This window comes from Myxozyma melibiosi (assembly GCF_037950935.1).
Source record: "Myxozyma melibiosi strain Phaff 52-87 chromosome Unknown BZA70scaffold_13, whole genome shotgun sequence".
Lineage (NCBI taxonomy): Eukaryota > Fungi > Ascomycota > Lipomycetes > Lipomycetales > Lipomycetaceae > Myxozyma > Myxozyma melibiosi.
In genome coordinates this window covers 165,132-187,213 of record NW_027042927.1, presented here as the reverse complement: position 1 = coordinate 187,213, position 22,082 = coordinate 165,132, and the positions used below count along the sequence as shown (strand labels likewise).

General features: G+C 53.8%; 9 protein-coding genes across 9 annotated transcripts; 4 read left to right on the top strand and 5 right to left on the bottom strand.

Annotated features, from left to right (window-relative positions):
* Positions 1–79: 79 nt before the first annotated feature.
* On the bottom strand, positions 80–3,013 carry BZA70DRAFT_283907 (WD domain-containing protein). Its single transcript, XM_064913514.1, has 2 exons — positions 1,600–3,013; positions 80–1,546 (listed from the first exon to the last, which is right to left on the bottom strand). Exons 1-2 carry the CDS (start codon positions 2,989–2,991, stop codon positions 155–157), a joined length of 2,784 nt encoding a protein of 927 aa, XP_064766149.1. The 5' UTR covers positions 2,992–3,013; the 3' UTR covers positions 80–154.
* An 898-nt stretch (positions 3,014–3,911) lies between these two features.
* BZA70DRAFT_283903 (lipase) lies at positions 3,912–6,072 on the top strand. The gene is made up of 6 exons (XM_064913513.1): positions 3,912–4,295; positions 4,346–4,814; positions 4,876–4,960; positions 5,019–5,099; positions 5,157–5,309; positions 5,358–6,072. The coding sequence occupies exons 1-6, from the start codon at positions 3,965–3,967 to the stop codon at positions 5,922–5,924; spliced, it is 1,686 nt and encodes a 561-aa protein (XP_064766148.1). The 5' UTR covers positions 3,912–3,964; the 3' UTR covers positions 5,925–6,072.
* A 3,659-nt stretch (positions 6,073–9,731) lies between these two features.
* On the bottom strand, positions 9,732–10,501 carry BZA70DRAFT_81868 (40S ribosomal protein S21). The gene is made up of 2 exons (XM_064915435.1): positions 10,057–10,501; positions 9,732–9,985 (listed from the first exon to the last, which is right to left on the bottom strand). Exons 1-2 carry the CDS (start codon positions 10,296–10,298, stop codon positions 9,964–9,966), a joined length of 264 nt encoding a protein of 87 aa, XP_064766147.1. The 5' UTR covers positions 10,299–10,501; the 3' UTR covers positions 9,732–9,963.
* Positions 10,502–11,836: 1,335 nt separating this feature from the next.
* BZA70DRAFT_241690 (transcriptional activator of glycolytic enzymes-domain-containing protein) lies at positions 11,837–12,142 on the top strand (the record flags this gene model as incomplete). The annotated part of the gene is made up of 1 exon (XM_064910540.1): positions 11,837–12,142. The coding sequence occupies one exon, from the start codon at positions 11,837–11,839 to the stop codon at positions 12,140–12,142; it is 306 nt and encodes a 101-aa protein (XP_064766146.1).
* A 1,663-nt stretch (positions 12,143–13,805) lies between these two features.
* Positions 13,806–14,454, bottom strand: BZA70DRAFT_291551 (ATP synthase subunit J, mitochondrial; the record flags this gene model as incomplete). Its single annotated transcript, XM_064914307.1, has 4 exons — positions 13,806–13,858; positions 13,941–13,991; positions 14,071–14,100; positions 14,394–14,454. 4 exons carry the CDS (start codon positions 14,452–14,454, stop codon positions 13,806–13,808), a joined length of 195 nt encoding a protein of 64 aa, XP_064766145.1.
* A 218-nt stretch (positions 14,455–14,672) lies between these two features.
* Positions 14,673–15,810, top strand: BZA70DRAFT_283898 (uncharacterized protein). The gene has a single exon (XM_064913512.1). The coding sequence runs from the start codon at positions 14,758–14,760 to the stop codon at positions 15,640–15,642; it is 885 nt and encodes a 294-aa protein (XP_064766144.1). The 5' UTR covers positions 14,673–14,757; the 3' UTR covers positions 15,643–15,810.
* On the bottom strand, positions 15,776–17,982 carry BZA70DRAFT_81754 (epsin-3). The gene is made up of 6 exons (XM_064915434.1): positions 17,710–17,982; positions 17,622–17,653; positions 17,512–17,565; positions 17,422–17,447; positions 17,333–17,369; positions 15,776–17,274 (listed from the first exon to the last, which is right to left on the bottom strand). Exons 1-6 carry the CDS (start codon positions 17,816–17,818, stop codon positions 15,910–15,912), a joined length of 1,623 nt encoding a protein of 540 aa, XP_064766143.1. The 5' UTR covers positions 17,819–17,982; the 3' UTR covers positions 15,776–15,909.
* Positions 17,983–18,003: 21 nt separating this feature from the next.
* On the top strand, positions 18,004–19,253 carry BZA70DRAFT_283893 (cyclophilin-like domain-containing protein). The gene is made up of 6 exons (XM_064913511.1): positions 18,004–18,166; positions 18,239–18,279; positions 18,348–18,443; positions 18,566–18,601; positions 18,694–18,762; positions 18,850–19,253. Exons 1-6 carry the CDS (start codon positions 18,055–18,057, stop codon positions 19,060–19,062), a joined length of 567 nt encoding a protein of 188 aa, XP_064766142.1. The 5' UTR covers positions 18,004–18,054; the 3' UTR covers positions 19,063–19,253.
* Positions 19,254–19,394: 141 nt separating this feature from the next.
* On the bottom strand, positions 19,395–21,868 carry BZA70DRAFT_241614 (SPX domain-containing protein; the record flags this gene model as incomplete). Its single annotated transcript, XM_064910537.1, has 2 exons — positions 19,395–21,726; positions 21,786–21,868. The coding sequence occupies 2 exons, from the start codon at positions 21,866–21,868 to the stop codon at positions 19,395–19,397; spliced, it is 2,415 nt and encodes an 804-aa protein (XP_064766141.1).
* Positions 21,869–22,082: the final 214 nt, after the last annotated feature.

Here is a 22,082-nt window from a genome sequence, read left to right as displayed (position 1 = left end):
ACGAGCCCTCCGTGCGCCACACCCGCATGGATCTCTTGACAGGAACGGCAATTGTTCGCTGCCGAAAGGGGAAGTTATAGTTGCCTATTAGAGTAATTATTATGCCTCTCTTTCCTACTTCTATCTACATATAACATATCAACACATCCACAGTCTAGTTAACAGTCACATACTCCCGCTTCCGCGTCCTCACCACCCTCTCCTCCTCCTCTCCGAACCCACGCTCGCGCGTCTCCGCGTACCGTCGCCGCACCTCCCGCAGCCCCGCCACGTTATACCCAATCTCGTCGCGCTGCCTGCTCACGGCCGCCCGCAGGTTCGTGCGCACCGCGTCCAGCGTCTGCCGCATGACCTCGTTCGCCACAATCTGCTTGTAGTACATCCGCACCAGGAACCCCAGCACCCGCGTCGCCAGCGGCACGTTCCACCCGTGCTCGGCCCACAGACTCACGAACCGTAGCAGACCCACGATCTTGTCGAACGGCAGCAGCAGCAGCGCGTCCTGCAGTTGCGCGGCTCGTACTTTCTCAACCACCCCGAGCACGTACTGCTCCGCGCTGATGCCGCCCTGCGCGGTAAACACAATGTTCCTATCACCCTCCGCCGGCCGCTCGAGATCCGCAATCCCCAGCTCGAGCGCCTCCGCGATCCGCTCGCCGGCCACCAACGTCTCCGTCGTCTGCCGTCCGCCCGCGGTCGTGACCTCGTCTGCCTCCTTCTCATCCCCGTTCTCATCTCCCGTGCTCAGCGACCCCGCAAGCGTAGCCTCGTACAGCTCCTCCATCTCGCGCTCGCGCTCTTCCTCCAAAAACACCTGGTCCTCGGTCTGCATCCAGATCCGGATACTCTTGTCATGCGACGCCGACACCACAAACTCGCCCGACGGCGCGACCGCAATCGCCCACACCTCGGCGCGGTGGCCTTCCAGCTTTTGGATGTTTTCAAACTTGTCGCCGTCCCAGTACTTGACCAGCCCGTCTTTACTCGCGCTGAAGAAGTTGTGCGTCTGCGCGGCAAACTCCACCGCCATTATACTGTCCTCGTGCGCAAACAGCGACCGATGACAGTCGCCAAAATCGAGACCCCAGATCTTGATGTTCTTGTCGGCCGAACTACTGATCAGCAGCTTCGAATCCCACGAGATGTCCATCGACAGCACCGGCAGCTTGTGGCCGTACAGATTGAGGAAGAACTTGAGCGAGTCCATGTAAAACACCTTGATTGTGTTGTCGAGCAGCGAAACAGCAACGTATTTAGAGTCGGGAGAAAGGCGGACACTAAGTACATCCTCGCTCAGCTCGAGCGTTCGTCGGTGCTTGACCGACATCCGGGCCACCGTCCGCGTCGTGCCCGGAACAGTATCCTGCACGACCTTGAATTCCCAAAACTTGACCGTCTTGTCGGCACTGCCTGTTACTAGTGCTCGTCCGTCTGCACTCACTTGTAGAGACCACAGCGCACCTTCGTGCGCATCAATCTCTTCTAGCAGCGTAGAGCTCGCGACGTCAAACAGTTGAATCTTTCCTTCTTTTGTTCCAACCACAATCTATCCAGAGTTAGTACTATCAACCAACACAGCTCAAAAAATGAGGCACTCACAATACTGTCTCCCGGAAGAAAGGTGCAGCACAAAGCATATCCACACTCAAAAGTACGGATGCAGTTTGTAGTCTTGACATTCCAAATCTTCATACTCCCATTCGCCGCGCTCGCAATCATGCCATCGTCCGAACTCACGCTCAGCGCCCGAACATCGGTCCGATGTCCAGGCAGCTCAAGCGCATACGTCCGATTATACTCTGGCGGCTCGCCTTTGCTCTTCTTGACATCCGCGGGCGCGCTGACAGAGTACATCTCGACATTGTTGCTCGCGAGCGAGGCTACAAACTGAAGACTCTCGCCCGACGACGAGGCCCAGTCGATCGACCGCACGCGAGCGCTCGCGCGCACAATCACGTAGGGAACATACTTTTCGTGCACGTCGCTCTCCGACGGCTCGTTCTCGCTCACGACGTCGCCGCCTTTCTCCTTCCGTCTCCGCCGCTTGCGGGCGACGGACTTGTGCACCTCTGCCGACGTGCGGATCCGTAGGATCTCAACCGCTCGATCTGTCCCGTGCACGGCAACAAACGGCGCAGACGGGTGGAAGAGAACGGTGACCGCGCGGTCCTTGCTCTGTCGCAGCAAAACACCCTGCAGAGCAACTCGGGGGTTATCACTCCCGCGAACAGTAAGAGCAGCATCGTCGTCGACGTCAATGTGCCAGACGCGCAGCTCAGACTCGCCGCCGGCGGTCATGACAACAACCGTCTTAGACTCGTCGTCGACTCGCGTCGACATGGCCCAGCACTCGCCGCGGTGCGCGACGTGCGTCTCCATGCAGTGCTGCGCAGTCAGATCCCACAGCTTGATGAACCCGTCCTTCGACACGCTCACGAGCAATTTGCCCATCGCAGCCTCGCCGTCGTCGTCGACCTGCATGACCGCCTCCTCCTCAGGCTCGGTCTTGACCTTCACCGGGGGGTAGATGAAGTCTAGCCCTGTGATTTGATCTTTATGGCTGCGCAGCTTGTAGAGCCCTACCTCGGCGATCAAGTCCCAGACGATAATATTTGAGTCGCGAGAACCGCTCGCGAGCCGCGTGCCGGACTGGTCAAACTTGAGGACCGTGACGGCAGATTTATGGCCGTTGAAGCTGACGACGACCGTCTCTGTCTTTGCGTCCCACACCCTGATCGTTCCGTCGGCGTATCCGACCGCAAAGATGTCAGAGTCATAGCTCGCGAGACAACTCACCTCGGTCTTGATATCAATGTCGTTCCACTTGAACTGCTTCTCGCCTTTCTTCACGTCCCAGCCAATAACGCTCTCGAGCGCGCCCGTGACGACTTCGCCGGCAGATGACTCAGATGGCAGCCAGAGCAGATTTGAATTCGAGGCAATGACGCCAAACGAGGCGTCTGGCTCGAACCGCAGGTATGACTTCACCATGTTTGATGAGTTGAGGAGGATGTTCAGAGATCAAAGATTCAGAGAATTTACGCTCAGATTTTTTTCTCCCAACGGCGGTTGTGTGGAAGTTTAAGTGGTTTGTGCCATAACTACATAAACAGTAGTGCATTTATTACACTTGAATACTCATCCACTACTTTGACCTCATCAGCGACTATTTGTGTATAAACACTTGCTAAAATGCTCTGAATGTACTTCCTCTGCTCGCAGTGTCGGTCGCTGCTCTGCTAGTCGACTGCTAACGACGCCAATCGCTCTCCGCCGTCGCAGCCACTCCACATCCCCCACCACCATCCACACCCTCCTCCCCACGCGCCAGCACCTTACAGCCCTGTGCCTGAAACCCATCCGCTTTCGCCCGCTGATTCCACCCAGAATCAGGCGTCTTTTGCCCACCGAATCCCGCAAATAATGTTTCCATGCGAGAACCTGTGCAGAACCCTATTCCGCAGTACATCGGGTTAGGTGTAACTTTGTTGGAGGATTAGGTAATGTGGCTTGTGAGCAGACGATGATGGGATGGGATGGGATGGTGGTGGATCTTATCTTTCAGACTGTGTTATTTGTGAGTGTAATTCGGGGCAATTGATGGAGTGGAGTGTTGAGAAGTGAGAATAGTGCTGTAATAGAGAATATCTGCTCAAAGAGGCCTACAGCATGACCACTTCAGCAGCAACTGGTACTTTCTGTATCTATAAGTACGACATACAGACAAAACACACGCGCAAAAACAAAATACAATCACAATACTTCTCTTCTACAAACTACTGTAGAATAGTAACAGTCTGCAGCAGCCCGGACGGAATATGGTGCCGACTTCCGAATTAGGTAATTTCACTGCCGGACCCGTGACGAGCCGCGCCGACGCTTCGCCCTCCGCCGCCCGCTTCGACGATCACCACTTCTCCCCCCGCTGCCTCCTCGCGCTTTCTCCGCTACTCAGAGCACCGCGATGGCCTCAGCAACAGTAGTTCGCGAGCAAGCGACTCTCGCTCACGTGGGCCAGCAGTCCTTTCTCGAAAAGACCGCGAGCAGGACAAGTCTTGCCTCGGCCACCACGCGACCGACGCTGTCGTCCGTCTCACGCGTCAACTCGTTCCGGTTGAACGTGTCGTATTCGGCTACGAACGCTGCTGCGTCTTTGTCGCTGCCGACGACGCCGCGTCCGGGTTCTCCGGCGGGCAGACGGCGCATGTCGAGTACGAGTGGAGTGCGCGTCGAGCTGAGGAATTTGGTGAATAGCAGCAGTCCCAATGGTGGAATTACGCAAAACATCAGAGCATGTACGTTCATTACTGCTCTTTTTTTACTCTCATTTACTGACATACTGCAGCTCGCTTCGGTGAACCCACATTTTTCTCATCACTATCCTGCTACGCGCGTCGCGGCCTCTCCTTCATCCTCTCCTTCTCCTTCCTCGGCTCCCTCATGACCGCCGCCATCTTCACCTACGCCCTCCAAAACCTCAAACACCTCCTCGTACGCGCAACAGGCGGTCCGCCCGCCCGCCGTCCGTTTGCCACAATCGAGCGGCAGCGCGCGGCCCAGCGGACAAAGAAAGACCATAAAGTCGTGCGCGATATCGGATACTACGCCGGTCTGATCGGCTTGAAAGTGTCGCAGTTCGAGGTCACGACAGATGACGGGTTTATCTTGCAGCTGTATAGAGTTACAGATCCTACTCTGTCGCAGGACCAGTTGAAGCAGCGGTATCCTGTTTTGCTCATCCATGGCTTGCTGCAGAGCGCGGGTGCATTCTGCGTGAATGAGCAGGACAGCTTGGCTTTTTATCTGTGCAAATCGTATGTTGTCTCTTTAATCTGAGTAGTGCTTTGATCTGAGTAGTGCGCTAACAACGTGAAGCGGGTACGACGTATGGCTAGGAAACAATCGGTGCGGGTTCAATCACAAGCATGTCAAATATTCGTATAACGATCCTCGCATGTGGGTCAGTAGCCCTCTCACCTTGTGACTGATTACAACTACAGAAACTAATCTCTACTCAGGACTGGGACGTGCGCGAAATGGGCACAAAAGATCTCCCCGCGTTCGTCAACTACATCGAATCCCAGACCGGTTATGAAAAGGTACTTGGCTGCTATAACTATAATAAAATATGTATACTGTGCTAACACGTATCGAAGATTGCTCTCGCTTGCCACTCCCAAGGCACCGCGCAAACGTTTCTTGCCCTGAGCCGGTATCATATCCCTGAACTCGGGAACAAGATCTCGGTCTTTTGCGCGCTCTCGCCGGCCGTGTACGCTGGTCCGCTCGTCGACCGTTCTTTCTTCAAAGTAGGTTAGCAAATCTTTCTGACTATGTTACAGAGCTGACTCTTCTAGTTCATGAGGTATCTCCCCAACTCAATCTACCACGCCTTCCTCGGAATCCACGCATTCATCCCCGCCATGATCGACCTCCGTCTCCTGCTTCCCACGCGCGCACTCACATTCTGCTCCTACGTGATGTTCCACTTCCTCTTCGACTGGTCCGACGAGCGCTGGGAAAAAGCCCTCGAAGGCCGCATGTTCCAGTTCTCGCCCGTGTACATCAGCGCCGAGAGCATGCGGTGGTGGCTCGGCAAAGACGGCTTCGCGACGCGGCGGTGTATTTTCCCGCGCGACGACCCGGCCGAGAAATGGTTCGACGGGCGGTGTCCGCCGGTCGCGCTCTGGGTCGCGGGCAGGGACTCGCTCGTGGACGGGCAGCGGCTGATTGAGCGGCTGGAGAACGCGGAGCCGGACGTGGTGGTGGTGAAGACGGAGATGATTAATGAGTACGAGCATCTTGATGTTTTGTGGGCGGTCGACGCGGTGGATCATGTGCATAGAGGGGTGAAGGAGACGATTTGGGAAACGGCGTGGAAGAGGGAGAATTGTGTGGTGCCGGATGGGTGTGTGGAGTTGTAGGGAGGTTTTATAGAGTAGAGAGGAGTAGATTGTTTTTAGGACCGGATAATGAACAGTGTTTGGACAGGTCGATAGATTTGCGTCGGGCAGGGCGCTTTTAATGTTGTGTATAGTGGATGTTCTGATAATGATACGATTTGCATCAAGAGTTTAGTAGGGTATTCCAGATCTTTAGCAGATCTTCTACCTCACCCGCGCGACGGCATCACAGTTTCCTGTGCTTTTCTGCTTATTACGTTTAATATTTCAAATAGTGAGGATTTCAGTTTTGTGTATTTTGGTGAAAGCAGGTTAGTTTCCGACAAGCAAATACAAGGCAATAACCAAAAACTCCCATTCTCCCCACCTTCAATCAGACATCCTCCGCGATTGCGCTCAAATTGATCCCTCTAAATAAGTAAATATAATCCAGATAATCTCCACAAATTATCAAACACAACGAAACTACATCGCAACCGCATTAATCATCATTTGTAGCTGCTGTTGTACGTTAAATAAATAAACAGAGCTCGCGGCACAGTTAAAGTTGGAAGATGCGCGCGCGACGGGTTTGTTTTCCAATCACCAAATTCTGCACAATTAACCTCCTCCTCCTTGTCTTCATCTCTATCTTTATCCACCAGCGCATTCAACACAGCTACGCTCTCTGAATTAATGACATAAAGCACGCGTTTACTGACTCCAGCAGTGCTGCGTGCCGGGAATGTCATGCAGTATCAGTAGTAGTAGCAGCAGCGGTAGTTCTACGAGTGCGAGGATATCTATCGGGGATACTGCTACAACGGAGGTATTGCTGCGACAAGAAGAACAGGTTATAGATCTCTTTCCGACTCTGCTGTCTGGCGATAAACCGACTACCACAAACACGGAGGGCAGCCAGACGAAGAAAGAGAATCTATCTACACCTGCCGTCGTTGATCTCTCATCTCCCTCAGACCAAGGAAAGCAGAGCGCACCCATCGCCAACAACAACCCAGAACCGTCATATTCCACCGACGACTCCCTCTTCGACTGCCTCGACATCATCGACATCTCCCCCCCCGCATCCACCCATACCCCAAAACACCCACAAGAGCAACAACCGCAGAAACAACCCACCGTCACGTTCGTCCAGCGCGCAGTTTACTCCGCCCATCAACAGGGCATCCTAGACGATCTAGCAGCCCAGCAAGGTCTAGCTTCGCGACTTGACGCGTTTCGCTGCAACGACGGCGCGAGTTGTTTGGGTGGACGGCCGGTGCTGCGGGTTAGTAACGGCGACAGTGATCCTGCGCGGGAGAACACGGCGAGACGGAGGAAGAGTTCTGTGCAGTCGAAATTTGCGAGTGCTCAAAGCGAGGAAAATATGGAGGTGATTACGTCGGTTACTAGAAAAGTACGTATAAAATCATCTTATATCCTCCTGATATTCTCTCGATTGAACTAACGCGTCTATCTATAGTCTATAATCAGACCCAGACCAACCCCCAACGTCCGCTCTCTCTCCTCGCTCCCGCGCACAAGCAGATCAATAACCGCGCACAACATCGCCCTCTCCACCGCATCAGCAACACCAGGCACCACCCCAGAGCCTGCCGCCCCCGCGCCAGGCACCCGGCTTTCGAAATCCGAGCGCGACGCACATACCCTGCGTCTGCGCCTCGCAAGCCTTCCATGTCCCCAGGACGCGATCGCAAAGATGCGAGCGCTGAGACTGATGTTTCCTCGCTCTGGGTGCTGCGAAGCGGCGGCGCGGGAGATGATGTGTGAGAGTGAGATGTTGAGGTTGTTTGATGCGGGGTGTAGACGTGATGAGGCAGGGGCGGTGGAGGTGGTTAATAGCATGTCGTTTATCAGTCTACGGTTAGATGGGAGCGCATGCGAGGATGAACATGCGGGCGGCAATGCGATCGAGGTGCCGCGCACGCCAAGTCCCGAGCCCAAAACTGAAGAAAAAGAGATGCTGGAGACTGAGGGTTGGCGGGACGAGGACGATTCAAAGACGGTGCCTAGCTCGCAGCCATCGCAACCGTCGCAGCAGGGTTCGCCTTTACTAATTCCCCCTTGCGAAGAGATACCCCCACAGATCATCAACGCGCTAGCCTTATCGTCGCCGTCGTTGTCGTCTGATTCAGTTATAGTATTATCCGACAACGCAGAGTACGACTGCTGTGCCGTCCGAACCGACGCGAAATATACATACGAAGCCGAAATCTCAGATAGCGAGAGCGAGGGCGCGTACACGTCCGACGTCGACGCGAATTTCCTTCTGAGTTCCTCTCCATTTCCACAGCGGAGGTCTATTTCGCCCGCAGCAGCAGCAGCGCCTCCGAAGCGTTCGATATTTGCGTCGTCTTCGCCTTTGAGAGCGCCGTCGTCGCCTGTGCTGCGGTATGAGCGAGAATTTCACTCGTCGCGGGCTGCTGCCGAGGCGCCAGCCGACTTTGATGACAGTATAGTCAACGAATCCTCTCCGCGCAAGAGCAAGACAAAGCGGCGGAAGAAAAGCGTCGAATCCAGCGAAAGCGGGTCAAGGTCTAAATCACCACCACCACCGTTCGCTTCAGCAGGGGAAGGGGATGAAGAAACGAAACGACTGCTGGGTTTACCTGCCGCCGAACTACGCGCCAAACTTAATGCGTGGGGATTGAAAGCGCCGCGGAAGAAAGTGGATATGGTGGATTTGATTGTGGAGTACAGTTCACGGCTGATGGGAACGGGAGCCCAGCCGCCGCCGCCAGCAGTATCGCAGGTCGATCTCGAGATCTCGACAGAAACTACAGAACAACCACAGACGAAGAAAGACGAGACATCAGCAGCATCAGTGATGACCTCCACCGAAATCCGAAGCGCGATCATGAACCGCATCTCGATCCACGTGCGCACAGCCGAGACTGCGCGGGCGTGGTGGTTAAAGATACTAAAGTACGAGCCGATCGTGGTTGAGGAATTTGCAGAGTACCTTGTGCGCGCGGGCGTGCTTGTTGCTGCTGCGCGGGGAGGAAGGGACGGGGATGGGGAGGAGGAGGTGGGTGAGGGTGTGGTGTTGGCTACGAAGGAGTGGTGCGATAGTCGGTGCGTGTGTACGATTAGTAAAACAGGGCCGGGACAGGCGCGGGTGAAGAAGAAAGCAAAGAAAGCGAGGCGTTGATAGTAATCATCTAATGCAAAGTAGCTACGAGATCAATAAAAGTATGTGCAGCCCGTATCTGTCCTTTGTCAAACGGAGGGGTAGTCTACGATCTACTATCGACAAAAGTCTTCAGAAGGCTATCTGGTTCGATCTCCGACTACCTTGAGCTTGATCGCCGCCCGCCCGGCTGCACTGCAGTGTAAGCAGAGAGCGAGCGGACTGCGAGCGCGCGTTGTTCTGAGAAAAGTGGAGGTGGTGGTAAATCTGCGGGATGGCTACAGACCTGACGATACGGATCAGCATGAACCTGTACGAGAACCGCGAGAGAATAGAACCGCGAGAGGAAGTGAGAGTTGAGTTGAAGAGGAAGAACAAGGTCACTGGAAGATCAGAGAGAACCAACAGAGCTCATAAGAGAACGGGTACTCTCGACCTTGTCAATGCACACTCACGATCCTCGTAGCCCAACTCGCACACTATCTTCTCCCGTCTGCTTCTTCTGCGCAGAGCCTCGACGGCTTATGAAGACGGTGTATGACAGATTTGCGGTCTGTAGCGCCGCAGATTTTCTTGAACCAGAACACGCGCGAAGTAGTCGGTAAGCAGAAGAAGAAAGCAGTAAGAAAGCAGCCAAAAGAGGAAAAAAAAATATGGAATCATGGAATTTTCAATTAGAAGATCGACGTAAAAAATGTACAAATAACTTTTCTCTCTCTTTAATCTCAAAGCGCACTGTTTAGAACCAAAACAGAAAAGAAGAAAGACAAAAGAGAGATAGAGAATCGGATGGGGATGCGATAGACCATTGAATATATATTTTATTGGTTCATATTATATATCCTTTTTTTTTGCCCTTTGATCTTTTTCTTTCGTGATTTTTCTAAATGAACACTCCCAAATCGACGTACGGCAAAAGAAACGAGTGATTTATCGCTGAGCGGACCAGACGCTGAAAAAGTAGATGAGTTAGCATTGCTTGTTCTTCATACACGTATCTCGCTCCTAACACATTTGGCATACTTCTTGAGGAGACCGTCACGCTGGGCAAGACGGTTGAGCGAGTCGTCGGCCTCACCGCGGGATCGCAGGAAACCGGAGAGAGCGTAGGTGGTGTACTGGCCGGGGATGACGAGTCCGGACTCGTCGACGTCGGCGACGTTGAGCTGGACCGAGGCGTGGTCGGTGGCCTTGATGATGCGGTTGGTGGCCGAGCACTTGCGGGGGACGTACAGCTCGACGAGGACTCCCTTATCGTTCTCCATTGTGATGTCTGTGGGGGATGAGTGTTGACGGAGGGTTGTTGGTGATGGCGGTGGGTTGGATGGACGTGGACGAGCAGGCGGTGATGCGGCGGTGAGCGGTGAGCGGTGGAGGGCGGAGGCGGAGTGTAGGGTTGCGCCCTAAAGTGTGACTGCTTCTAGTTGTGACGCGGGTGTGACCACGTGTGACTAAAGTTGTGACCGGTGAGCCGAGCGGTGAGCGGACGCCCAGCTTTGTGAGCGCTCTGAACTTATCATCCGCGAAGAACCCCGGCCGTGAACAGCACCTGGCTCCCCTCCTCCACTCCTCCCGGGCGCAATCCTCCTCGTCTTCCTCCGCAATGGCGGACTTTGCTCAGTACAGCGACTCCGCGCTGGCGTCCGTTGTTGTCTCCGCCGCGCCGCCGCCCGCGCAGCACTCGGCCCTGCTCGGCCAGGGCTACCAGCAGCAGCAGCCCGCGCAGCAGCAGCAGCAGCAGTCCTCGCAGCAGCAGTCGCAGCAGTCGCAGCAATCGCAGCAGCAGCAATCGCAGCAGCAGCAGCTCCAGCAGGCCGCGCAGCAGCAACTCCAGCAGCAGCAGCAGCAGTCTCAGCAACAGGTCCAGCAGCAGCAGGCACAGCAGCAGCAGCAGGTCCAGCAGCAGCAGCAACAGGCGCAACAGCAACAACAAGCACAGCAACAGCAGCAACAGGCGCAACAGCAACAACAAGCACAGCAACAGCAGCAGCATAAATCAATGCAGTACGATCCGCAGATCGATAAGATCCTCGAATCGCTCGAGCAGCTGCACTCAAAAGTCGACGCAATCCAGCGCATCATAGATCAGCGCGGGGTCGCGCCGGGAACGCTGGATGGACTCGCGGCGGCACGCAACGCGGTATCGCGTCAGGCGTCCTTCCTCCTGGATCAGCAGCAGGCACAGCAACAACAGCAGCAACAACATCAGCAGCAGCAGCAGCACCACCACCTCCACCAACAACAGCAACAGCAACAACAGCAACAGCATCAGCAACAGCAAGTCCAGCAGGCGCAACAACAGCAGCAGGCACAACAACAACAGCAACAACAACAATCCCGTCGTCGGGCAGTGGGATTGGCCAGCGCAGGCCTGGTCGATCCCGATATCGCAGGGGCCGGCATACCGACGCACCAACTGCTGGCCGCGAACGACGTCGAGCTACATGATCCGCGGCTGCTCGCGCTATCGGCCGCGGCAGCAAACGGCACAGCGTCGCAGGGCATGCTCGGCGACGCGATGGACGTCGTCGACCAGCAGGACCACCACCGCGCGGCGCAGGACCAGTCTAATACGGGCGCGAGTTCGGCGATGCACGCAATCTCGTCGTCGCATCTCGAGAACCCGATCCTGCTCAACATGCGCGCGGCCGCGGCCGCCGCAGCAGCGCAGACCGTTTCCGCGCCGGTGACGCCGATCCGCGGGATCTCGCTAGGGGCGACGACGTCGTCGTCCGCGAGCGCGGGCGGGAATGGAACGGGCTCGCGGCGGCGATCGGGGATGTCAATATCGGGCCAGTACAAGATGGACCGGAGCACGCAGTCTGTCGACCGGTTCTGGGAGGAATGGACGGTCGGGATCAACGGCTCGCCCTCGATCCAGGCTTTGAACGCGACGTTCCGGGCGTCGTGGCGGAGCGAGGTTGCCGAGCGCAAGTTTTACTCGCAGCGGCTTGTGCTGGTGCGCACGATCGAGTGGATGATGCGCACGCGCAATATGACTGCGAACGAGGCGGTTGATGAGCTTGAGAAGCGGCGGCGGGCGGCGAATATCAGTCTCAGTCGGCTGTGTCGGATTCTGAAAGAGGAAGAGACCAAGCGCGGCGAGTGAGAATGTCTTCTGTTAATAAGAGAAGATGTTTGATTGTGTATTTTACTTGTGATATTACTAGTGTTATTTTATTGGGTTATTGTGTGCTGTCTTTCATGTTTCTAACTGTGGTTATTCATTTCTTTACAATCTGCTGTTTTTTTGTTTCCGGATTGCTCTACTCTTTATGCTTGTTTCTGGGAAACATCGGGCTCTATTGTTTTACTATTGTTTTACTGTATGTTTCAAAACTTTTTATGAAAAAGAAAAACGAATTTGATGTGAACTTTTGTATTTTTCTGTTTTCCATGCTCTTTTCTTTTATGTTTACTATATGTGAGTTGACAACAGAAAAAAAAAGGTGCTATGATTGGTATTCTGGTTGTTTGTCTTGTGGATTGAGAGAGAGGAAGAGATTGAGGTTTTCTTGTGCGTTGTTGCAGTTGCTGCTACACAATGGCTAGGAGCTGCAAAGGAAAAGAAAAGTCGAGAGCAGGAGCCTATTGTTGACATACACTGGAAAGAAGACTGTGAAAAAAGCAAGACAAACGAAAGGATGGGGAATGGACGGATGGACGGACGGATGGATGGATGGATGAATGAAATGAGAAATAGGTGTTTGTTTTGCTTGCTTGTTTGTTTGTTTGTTTGTTATATGATAGAGCAATAGAAATTAAACTGTTCGACTGCGAGATGCTGCGAGATGGTAGTGCTGATGTGGTGGTGGTGATGTGGTGAAGATGGGTGAGAGGAGGCAGCAGCAAGCAATCCCTCTCCATCTCTCAACTACAAACATCTTTCACTCCAGATACTGTTCATGAACAATCATTGAATATTCACATTGTTTACATGTTAGATGCAAGATGTTTACATGACTCGACGACAGACTTTTACACGCGACGGTAACGCGTTGTGATCCGCATCCTTTCCGTTCTCGGTCCAGATCTCGAAGGAGCTCACACGACGGTTGGTTCACAACCTGCTTCTCGCCTCGAGACGCGCGGGTCGTCCATAAACTGATGAAAGAGGGTTTATCGCGGCTGTGGATTTGGTTGGGAGGTGGGTTATGGTTGATTGGAGGATGAGTATTTGTAGATGCTGGGGAGGTGAAGTGGTGGAGTGGAGGAAGGTGCTGTGATTCGTGGTTGACTGTAGGTCTTTTCGCAGACGAGATTCGCAGGCGGGTTTATAACATATGCACTCTATCTGCGAAGAGCTGAGTGTATCCTTTTATTTATGAATATGCGAAATAGAGTGAGTCGAGATGGAAAGAGTAGTGAGGTAGAGGTCAGCCTGGATCAGGCTGCAGATACGTGCGTTCGCAGTACTCTGCTTTGCTTTTGTAGAGTATCTCGTTGCAGATCAGTGTGTGAGCGTGCATTTATCTGGGTTCTTTTCTGTGATCTCTGATTGTTCTTTCATGGTTTGTTCTATCATAGGTGGAATAGACTGGCAAAGTAGAATGGGTGTATACTGCAGCTTCAGATACTACAATCAGATACTAGACCTCCTCTGCGCAAGAAATGACTATGAAACTCTAGTATTTTATATATGACAAAACAACTAAACCACCCACACAAAACCACCTCATTCCCAGAAATAGCAAAAGACAACTTGATCGCTCATCTTTCTCTGACGTGTTCTGGCTCGGTATCGATGATTGTCGTCGGATTGAATGGATCGTTTAGTGGCCCTTGGCGAGCTTGGGGTTGCGAGGATCGTTCTTGAACTCGTCGGCTGCAGATATAGATGTTAGAAGAAGTTCTTGTGCTGGTTGACAGCTGATGATGATGATGATGATGATTAAGAGAAGACTCACTGTCCATCATGACATCGGCGGCCTTGCCGATGGCGTAGTAGGTAATGGCGGCTGGTGTACTGTTAGCACTGATCAATGCAATGAATGTAATCTACACTGCAGAGAACTGCAGAGATAATGAAGAGCTTACCGCCGACCATGAAGGGCCACAGGGGCTTGACTGTAGGATGAATAGTAGTTAGCAGATGTCCTCTTTGCATATTCTGCATACTCTGCTATGCGATTCCGACCCTCGAGCAACCAACTCCAACAGCCAAACAAACACCAACAACAAACAAACAGACAACAACCACAACCTCTACACAGTCGCAGCACAGCAGGTCGTGGATCAAGTCCGAGTCCGAGGAAGATTCTGGTGCATGCCAGCCAATCAGAGCCCTAGCACCCAAATGTCCCGAGAGCCCCCAGACAGAAAACACCACGCTCGTTCCTCAACTTCTCAGAGATACGCACCAATTGGGGTCGGGTACTTCTTCCACCCGAGGAAAGAACCAAAGATAGCAGGCTGGGCCATTGTGTGAATAGGAAGATGAGAGTAAAGGCGGAGGAGGTGCGGGAAGGCGGATGGGTGCGGGAGAGAAGACCGCGGCCGCTGAGAACTTTGAGCTGCCCTCGACTCGAACCCCTGCCCTCGGTTTAATATCACGTGATTCAGGGCGAGGGTTGTTCTCGCGGAGGGGGCTGCAGCCGACCGCTGAATGCCGAGATCACGAATTATTGTTTGCTTCATTGTTCCGCTCTTCTTCTGCTTTTGTATTGTATTGTCTTCTATTCTATTCAAGCAGTCAGCAGCGAGATCTCCGTCAATTAAGATGTCATGATCCAGTCCCGGTCCACTATGCCTTCTGCCCACATCGACAGCCAAAAGGCACCTACATCTACAACTACATCTACCACCGCAGCATCACCACCACCCCCCTCACACCTCGCATCACCCCCCCTCGACCCGTGCGTCTGCGGTCCTTGCACCCTCCGCCAACCCCTCCCCGCCTTCCATGTCCGCGACTTTGCCTACCCCCAATTCCACCCTCTCCACGCCGGGCCCCTCCCGCCCGCCGCTGAGGTGCAAGAACCTCCTGATCTAGAACCACTGGCCTCAGATCAGAGCAGCAGTCCTTCATACTCAGCCGACAAGTCGACCTCTGCATCTACCTACTCCACCGACAGCAACACCAACACCAACAACAGCAACAACTACGACTACAGCTACGACCCCACAGCACCAATACCCTCATCCACAGCACCAGCATCACTCGCTCCCGACGGCCCGCCCTTCGCAGAAGACGCATACCTCTCCTCCCCCGTGATTTCCACCGCGGCCGGCGGCGAGCGCGAGTACTACTTCTCCGTCGCCTCCGCCGAGGACGAGATCCACGGCCGCGCAATCGCGCTCTTTGACTTTGTCCCCGAGAACGACAACGAGGTCGCCCTGCGCGAGGGCCAGATCATCTGGATCTCGTACCGGCACGGCCAGGGGTGGCTTGTTGCCCAGGACCCGGCTACGGGTGAGTCTGGGCTCGTGCCGGAGGAATACGTCGAGATCATCCAGCGCGACGCGTTTAATCCGGATGAAGACATGGCGAATCATGCAGACGTCCCTTCTTCTCACATCCACCACAGCCACGGCCTTGATGACGACCAGAAGTTGAAAGGCAACGATAGATCAATAGACGACGACGCATGGGAAGACATAGAGGAGTAGCTGATCTTTTCTGATCTTTATCTTTTTATCTTCTTCATCTTGACGCACTTACATATTCTCTCTCCTATTCTTGGTTTCTTTATCGCAGGGTGTTTGCCGTTCTTGCTCTTCTTAACTATGTAATTACCTTTTTGTCTCTACCTCCTAGTAATAATATCTAATAACAGTACTTTAAATGAAAACAAATGTCATTCATAAACAAAAGAAAATTACACAAATCAGAATTCCCATTACACCATTTCTATACACAATAACATTCCTCTGCATCTACAACAACAGTAAATCATCCGCCGCAGAACCAGACCCAGACCCAGACCCAGACGCAGAGTTGTTGTTATTATTATTGACATTGCTCGCCAGCGTCGGCACCGTCGACGTCGAGCTATTGCTCCTCGCCTGGTCCCAGATCCCCGCCGTCGCCGTCTGTTGCGCGAGTTTCGCCATGCTCACATTCGACGACGCGGACGAATTCGCGCCAGACTTCTTCGTCACTCCCGACGCGGCAGTCGACCACAGCGAGCCAAACACGTCGTCTTTCTTCTTTGCTGCTGCTGCAGCGCCATTGCCTGCGCTCGACGCGGGCGTGAATGATGACGTGCCGCTCGAGAAGCCGCTGATGTTGTAGTTTGGTCCAGTCGCGGTCTGGTACGTAGCGCTTATGTTGGTCGTAGTCGCAAGAGTAGGTGTAGTAGGCGCAGCAGCCGTCGCAGCAGCAAACTGACCAAATTGGCTATACTGCTGCGGCTGCTGCACGTAGCTCGGCTGCGCGTAAGAAGGCATCGTCATCGTCGGCTGCTGCATAGGTTGATTGTACAAACCGGTGATGCTAGCCGCCGCTGATGCCTGGGGCTTGGGTGAAGTAGGCGTCGGAGTCGCCGACTGGAAATCATCAAAGTCTTCATCAAACGCAGACGATGAAGCAGCAGCAGCAGCGGGAGCAGCAAAAGCAGCAGCAGCAGGGGCTGGCGACGCAGGAGGAGTAGCCGCCAAAACACTATTCCCATTATCGTCATCATCAAAAGAAAACAAATCAACCGCAGGAGCCTTGGCCTTTGCCGGCTGCTGACCCGTAGGAGGCGAAATCGCAGCATATGCAGTCGTAGTAGCATCATCCTCACCACCAGCATCGTACTCCTCAAACTGCCCGGACTTGCGCGAAGGCGCGGCATACGCCCGGCTGCTGCTCTCCCCGCCAAACCCACCGCCATCACCGTACACTCCACCGCTGTACCCGCCATACTCTGCCGACTCACTTCCAAACCCGCCATACTTCTTACCCGTGCCGCCGAATCCGCCGCTGTTGCTGCTGCTGCTCCCGCCGCCGAGACCAGACTCGAACGAGGAAACGCCGACGTACTTGTCCTTAGCGGCGCGTGATTTCTTGCGCTCGGTGCGGATCCGCTCGTCGTCGCCGAGAAGAGCAACTAACTCCTTCGAGCGGTTGCGCACGTTGATGCCCTGGTCTTTGCCGTTGGAGTCTGTGTAGTGGAACGAGCGCAGCATGCTGATCGTCGCGAGGTGGGCGCGGGCGTCGTCGATTACGCGCTCCGAGCCGTGTTTGACGAGGAACTCGAGCAGCTGCAGCGCTTTGTAGATCTGGCGCCATTCGGATGCGGTTTTTTCAGTGAAGCGCTTAAATATTGTTAGTATGTTGAATTAGAGAAAGATTGGACGAGAAGGAGAGGCATACCTTGTAGATCATTGGCATGATTTCGTTGAAGCTCGCGCTGGAGGGGGTTAGTCAGCTGAGGATGATAGAGAATGTAGATGTGAGCTTACTAGTTGAAAGTACCATCAGCGATTTCCTAGAATGCAATTGAGTTAGAACAGAACTGATAGAGATAGGAGAGCAGAGACGAAGAGAGATACCTGCATGAGGGAACCGCTGGCACCCCAGGGCTCGTTGTTTGTAGCTTCACGGACCTGTAGAAGATTAGCAGGAATACACAAGAAAGCACACGACATAAAGTGATACACACCTTCGCCTCCATAGGCGAGAAGTTCATCATGACTAGAGCATCATAACGGTTAGATAAGAAGACAGTCGGATGTCGGCAAGAGAGATACCGTTCTGGGCCTTGCGGACGTAGGCCTTGACGTCGTAGAGCGAGATGTTCTGGACAGCATCTTTGAGGCCCTTGATGTTCGGGTTGTTGAGCACGCGCTGGGCGTTCATTGCAGTGTACGGAGCTGGGGAAGAGGAGCAGAGGTGGTTTCTAAGACGACAATCCGACGACGACAACGACGAGGAGGAGGCAGCGGCGGCGGCGGCAAAGGAGCAGGGGCAGCAGTGCTTATGTCATCACTTAATCAGCATTAGCAATGGGTCTGGTAGCAAAGCATAACTGCATAACATCACGTGCACCGCAATAATAGAAAAATAGAAAAATTTGTATTTAATTCCGCCAAAAAATGTTTGCCCGCCAGACTTTCAGATCAACGTCTTCTTCGCTCTTCACCAGACTCTACTCCTCCTCTGCCGCTTCTAAAATGACTACCATCTACTTCGACACCTCTGCCGGCGGTGTGTACTGTTCTGCTTTGTTTTCTGTAGTTGATTGGCGCTGTTTCTGACTCGCGGTGTTCGCATATCCAGGTCAGCCCCTCGGACGCATCGTCTTCAAGCTCTACGACGACGTATGTTTCTCTCTTCTTCTGCTTCTTTTCTCTATCATCAGCATCAATTCTGACCGTACTCTACTCAGATCGTCCCCAAGACCACCGAGAACTTCCGCGCTCTTGCCACCGGCGAGAAGGGATTCGGCTACGCTGGCTCTTCCTTCCACCGTGTGATCCCCGACGTATGTCTTCTTCCTGCTTTTCTCACCGCCACTCCTCATCTCAGTTGTTCATTTTACTGCTCAATTGTGCTCTATTCTGTTTTCTGAACTCTCAACTAACATATTCTCTCTTTCCCCTCCAGTTCATGCTTCAGGGTGGTGACTTCACCCGCGGTGACGTAAGTTCTTCTCCGCCCTTCTTCTCTTCTCTTCTCCATCTCCCTCCTCTCTTCCTCACCACCCCCCCTACTCCATACTAACAACCCCCCAGGGCACCGGCGGCAAGTCCATCTACGGCGCCAAGTTCGCCGACGAGAACTTCCAGGCCAAGCACACCAAGGTACACACTCCTCCTCCTCCTCCTCCTCTTCTCTCCAGATCGGCATCACCACAGGCTTAGGGCTCTGACTAACCCTTCCTCATCCAGCCCGGTCTTCTCTCGATGGCCAACGCCGGCCCCAACACCAACGGCTCGCAGTTCTTCATCACCACCGTCCCCTGCCCCTGGCTCGACGGCAAGCACGTCGTCTTCGGTGAGGTCACCGAGGGCTTCGACGTCGTCAAGAAGATCGAGTCGTTCGGAACCCGCAGCGGTGCCACCAAGACTCAGATCAAGATCGAGAAGTCGGGCACTTTGTAAATAAACAATCTTGTTTCTTTATCGCGAACTTATATTTCTTCTTCTACTTGCTCTTAACTCCTTGTCTTTTGACTATCGTATGGCAGTTCTTTTGACGAGAGGTTAGTTGCTTTTTTTATTCTTATATTCTAAAAAACTATACATTTGTTCGATTATTCTAAAAAGAGATTCATATTCTTGCAATTTGAACACACAAACACAAAACAAAACCAAATGACCCCAATCCTCCCCATTAAACCTGTATGCTCTCTCATGTCGTCGTAAAAAGTAATTCTGCATGTCGTAAAATAAGATCTTCGTGTTCGCAATCTCATCCCTTCCTCACCACAACCTCACAACCTCACAATCTTCATCAATCCGTACCCCAGCGAGATAATCACAACATACGCAATCAAACTCGCAGGCACTCCTCTCGTAATAAACAGACTAACCGTCAAATACGGCCGTCCCTGGTCGTCCGTCGTGCAGATCGCAGTCACGTTCGGGAACCCAGACGTCGGCAGACCCATCGCGCCCGAACACAGCAGCGCGGCGCCCATCACCAGCAGATTCGGATGCGGGTCGTCCATCGCCTGCCCGACCTGCGCCACAATCGGCAGCAAGATAAGCGCCGCGACTGTGTGCGAGATAAACGTCGCGATGATCAGGATGAGCGAGCCAAACACCACCATCACGCCGTACACGCCCATCCCGCTCACAAGCGACCGGATACCCATCGCGATCGTGTCCAGCAAGCCCGACGACGAAACCGCCTTTCCCAGCGCGATTCCGCCCATCGCAAGAATGATGATCGTCCACATAAAGTTGTTGAAATCCTCCTTCGTCAGCAGACCGGTGCCGAAAAAGACAACCAGAGGGATAATCGCAAGCACGCCCATGTCGCCAAACACCCCTTCAAGCTGATGCGACACGCACCACAGCGCAATCGTCACCAACGTCACCGCACTCACAAAAATCTGCGTCCGGTCAAATCTCTCTGTCTTGCGCTCGATCTTTGTATAGATCGCGCCTTTTGCAGGATTCAGTGTAATCAACATAAACACCCAGATCAACAAAATCGACAAAATGCAAACCGGCAACGCAATGAAAAACCACGCGCCCCACGACGGATTCGGCCGCATGTTCTGCAGCGCAATCACGTTCTGCGGACTCGCGATCGGCGACGCCATGCCTCCGATATTCGACGCCAGCGCGATTCCGAGAATCAATGCCTTGGGGAAGTTGGACTCGCTGTCCTGCGTCCGCAGCAGCGGCTGAATGATAGACAAGCACAGCACCGGAGAGGCAACGTTTGAAATCCACATGCTCAAAAACATGGCGACAAACATCGTCATCAGCAGCACGTTGCGCGGCTTCGTGCCCGCATTACTCAGCACCCACGTCGCAATCACCTTTGCGATATTGTACTTGCTCAGCGCAGACGCAATCGCAAACCCGCCCAGCAAAAGCATAATCACCGGCGTCCACATCGACGCAAAAATGTACTTTGTCGCGTCCGGCGCACTCAACCGCTCGTGCTCCATATCGTCCGACCGCACAGCTCGAAACACAACCACCAGCAACGGCACCAGCATCGACGTCACAAACAGCGGAATCACCTCGGTAGCCCACAGCATCGACGCCGCAATCAAAATCGCAAGACACGCCTGCGGCGTCGGATCGTCAAAGATAGGCACGACCAGCAAGACGACAAACGTAGCCACGATAACTGCCAGAATAGCAGAGGTAGAGTTGAAAATTATCCGCGGCAGCCGAATCACTCCGTACCGCGTCACAATCTCGTACGGCGGCTGGCTCGCAGCAGACTTGTGCTCGAGCGCGTCCGCAATCGGATTCGAGCTCACGAGCAAGCCCTGGTTCGTGATGCCGACGCCCTGCACTTTACTCTCAATCCCCATCATCTCGCGCCACACAGAGTTGCGGTCCCAAACCACGTACTCGCGCAGATGCACCCGCAGCTCGGCCTTGGCCTGACCAATCTCACCGCGAGTGCTGATGACGGCGTACAGCTCCGTCGCTTCGTCGAGCCGCTCATCGAGCTCTGCGCGCGACTGCGGCAGAAACGGCACAGACTGCTCGACATCGTTGACGACATAGCCTCCGGGAATCTCTCGGTTGAGAACCTTTGCGTACTTTTTCAGCGCCTTTGCAAACCCGGTCCTGTTGAGGGTGACGTACGACTTGAGCTCCGAGAACGCCACATAGAGCGCAATGACGCGCTTCTTGAGCGTAATCTTCAGATCCGCCATCTCGTCAAAGCCCGAGTCGTCGCGGAACGAGCTCAGCGAGAGCGCGTCAACGGACTTGTCAGTCAGCGGGCCACCACGCTCGGCAGTGTTCACGGCCGCCAGCACGCTCTCGCCGTCAGAGAACTGATGACTACTGGTGGTGATCGACGAGCCCGAGGACGTGCTCGCCTCCTCGGGTCCGGCGTTATCGGTAAACTCATAGACATCCTGCTTGAGCTGCAAAAGCTCCTCGCTGAGCTCGCGATACTTGTCGGCGTAGAACTTGCAGATCTTGTCGAGCTCGTCGTCGAGCGCGCGGCGGAAGATGACGTCGAAGTCTGCGTAGGCGTCGTCGTTCGCAATCAGCGAGACGGTCTCTGACTCGCGCTGGAGCTGAACGGCGCGGTTGTTTGCCTCAGACTCGAGGTTTTGGATGCTGGTATAGTGGATCAGTATGAGATACGCTCAGGATAAACAAACTCGGTCTGGACTCACAGTTTTTTGAGATTCGAGTAGCTGATGTAATAAGCCGACCATTCCGGCACCGCGTTGAACTGAACGGTGCGACTGAACTTCATCCTTCTGCTGGATCCCTGCTCTTGACGCTGTTTCTGGTTTGATTTGCTTTGTTTTGTTTGATTCCAGACAGGAGAAGCCGGGCAGGGAGCGAAGAGGCGTTGAGGAAGAAAAGCCACAGCCGCGGTGTCAAACCCCAGAGCCTTGTCATATCGCGCACGTGCCTCCGTCTGAGCAATCATCTTGAATGCGTCTTTGTGATAACACACGTCTTTG

What these genes read in the sequence shown, in the direction of transcription:
- BZA70DRAFT_283907 (XM_064913514.1), bottom strand. Translation starts at nt 2,991, where the DNA reads ATGGTGAAGTCATACCTGCGGTTCGAGCCAGACGCCTCGTTTGGCGTC. An exon ending in TTCTTCCGGGAGACAGTATT is followed by an intron (nt 1,547 to 1,599) that starts GTGAGTGCCTCA and finishes AACTCTGGATAG; the next exon opens with ATTGTGGTTGGAACAAAAGA.
- BZA70DRAFT_283903 (XM_064913513.1), top strand. Translation starts at nt 3,965, where the DNA reads ATGGCCTCAGCAACAGTAGTTCGCGAGCAAGCGACTCTCGCTCACGTG. An exon ending in TACGCAAAACATCAGAGCAT is followed by an intron (nt 4,296 to 4,345) that starts GTACGTTCATTA and finishes GACATACTGCAG; the next exon opens with CTCGCTTCGGTGAACCCACA. An exon ending in ATAACGATCCTCGCATGTGG is followed by an intron (nt 4,961 to 5,018) that starts GTCAGTAGCCCT and finishes ATCTCTACTCAG; the next exon opens with GACTGGGACGTGCGCGAAAT.
- BZA70DRAFT_81868 (XM_064915435.1), bottom strand. Translation starts at nt 10,298, where the DNA reads ATGGAGAACGATAAGGGAGTCCTCGTCGAGCTGTACGTCCCCCGCAAG. An exon ending in CGTGACGGTCTCCTCAAGAA is followed by an intron (nt 9,986 to 10,056) that starts GTATGCCAAATG and finishes CTACTTTTTCAG; the next exon opens with CGTCTGGTCCGCTCAGCGAT.
- BZA70DRAFT_283898 (XM_064913512.1), top strand. Translation starts at nt 14,758, where the DNA reads ATGATCCAGTCCCGGTCCACTATGCCTTCTGCCCACATCGACAGCCAA.
- BZA70DRAFT_81754 (XM_064915434.1), bottom strand. Translation starts at nt 17,818, where the DNA reads ATGAACGCCCAGCGCGTGCTCAACAACCCGAACATCAAGGGCCTCAAA. An exon ending in GCTGATGGTACTTTCAACTA is followed by an intron (nt 17,370 to 17,421) that starts GTAAGCTCACAT and finishes AACCCCCTCCAG; the next exon opens with CGCGAGCTTCAACGAAATCA. An exon ending in TCATGCCAATGATCTACAAG is followed by an intron (nt 17,275 to 17,332) that starts GTATGCCTCTCC and finishes ACAATATTTAAG; the next exon opens with CGCTTCACTGAAAAAACCGC.
- BZA70DRAFT_283893 (XM_064913511.1), top strand. Translation starts at nt 18,055, where the DNA reads ATGTTTGCCCGCCAGACTTTCAGATCAACGTCTTCTTCGCTCTTCACC. An exon ending in GTGACTTCACCCGCGGTGAC is followed by an intron (nt 18,602 to 18,693) that starts GTAAGTTCTTCT and finishes ACAACCCCCCAG; the next exon opens with GGCACCGGCGGCAAGTCCAT. An exon ending in TCCAGGCCAAGCACACCAAG is followed by an intron (nt 18,763 to 18,849) that starts GTACACACTCCT and finishes TTCCTCATCCAG; the next exon opens with CCCGGTCTTCTCTCGATGGC.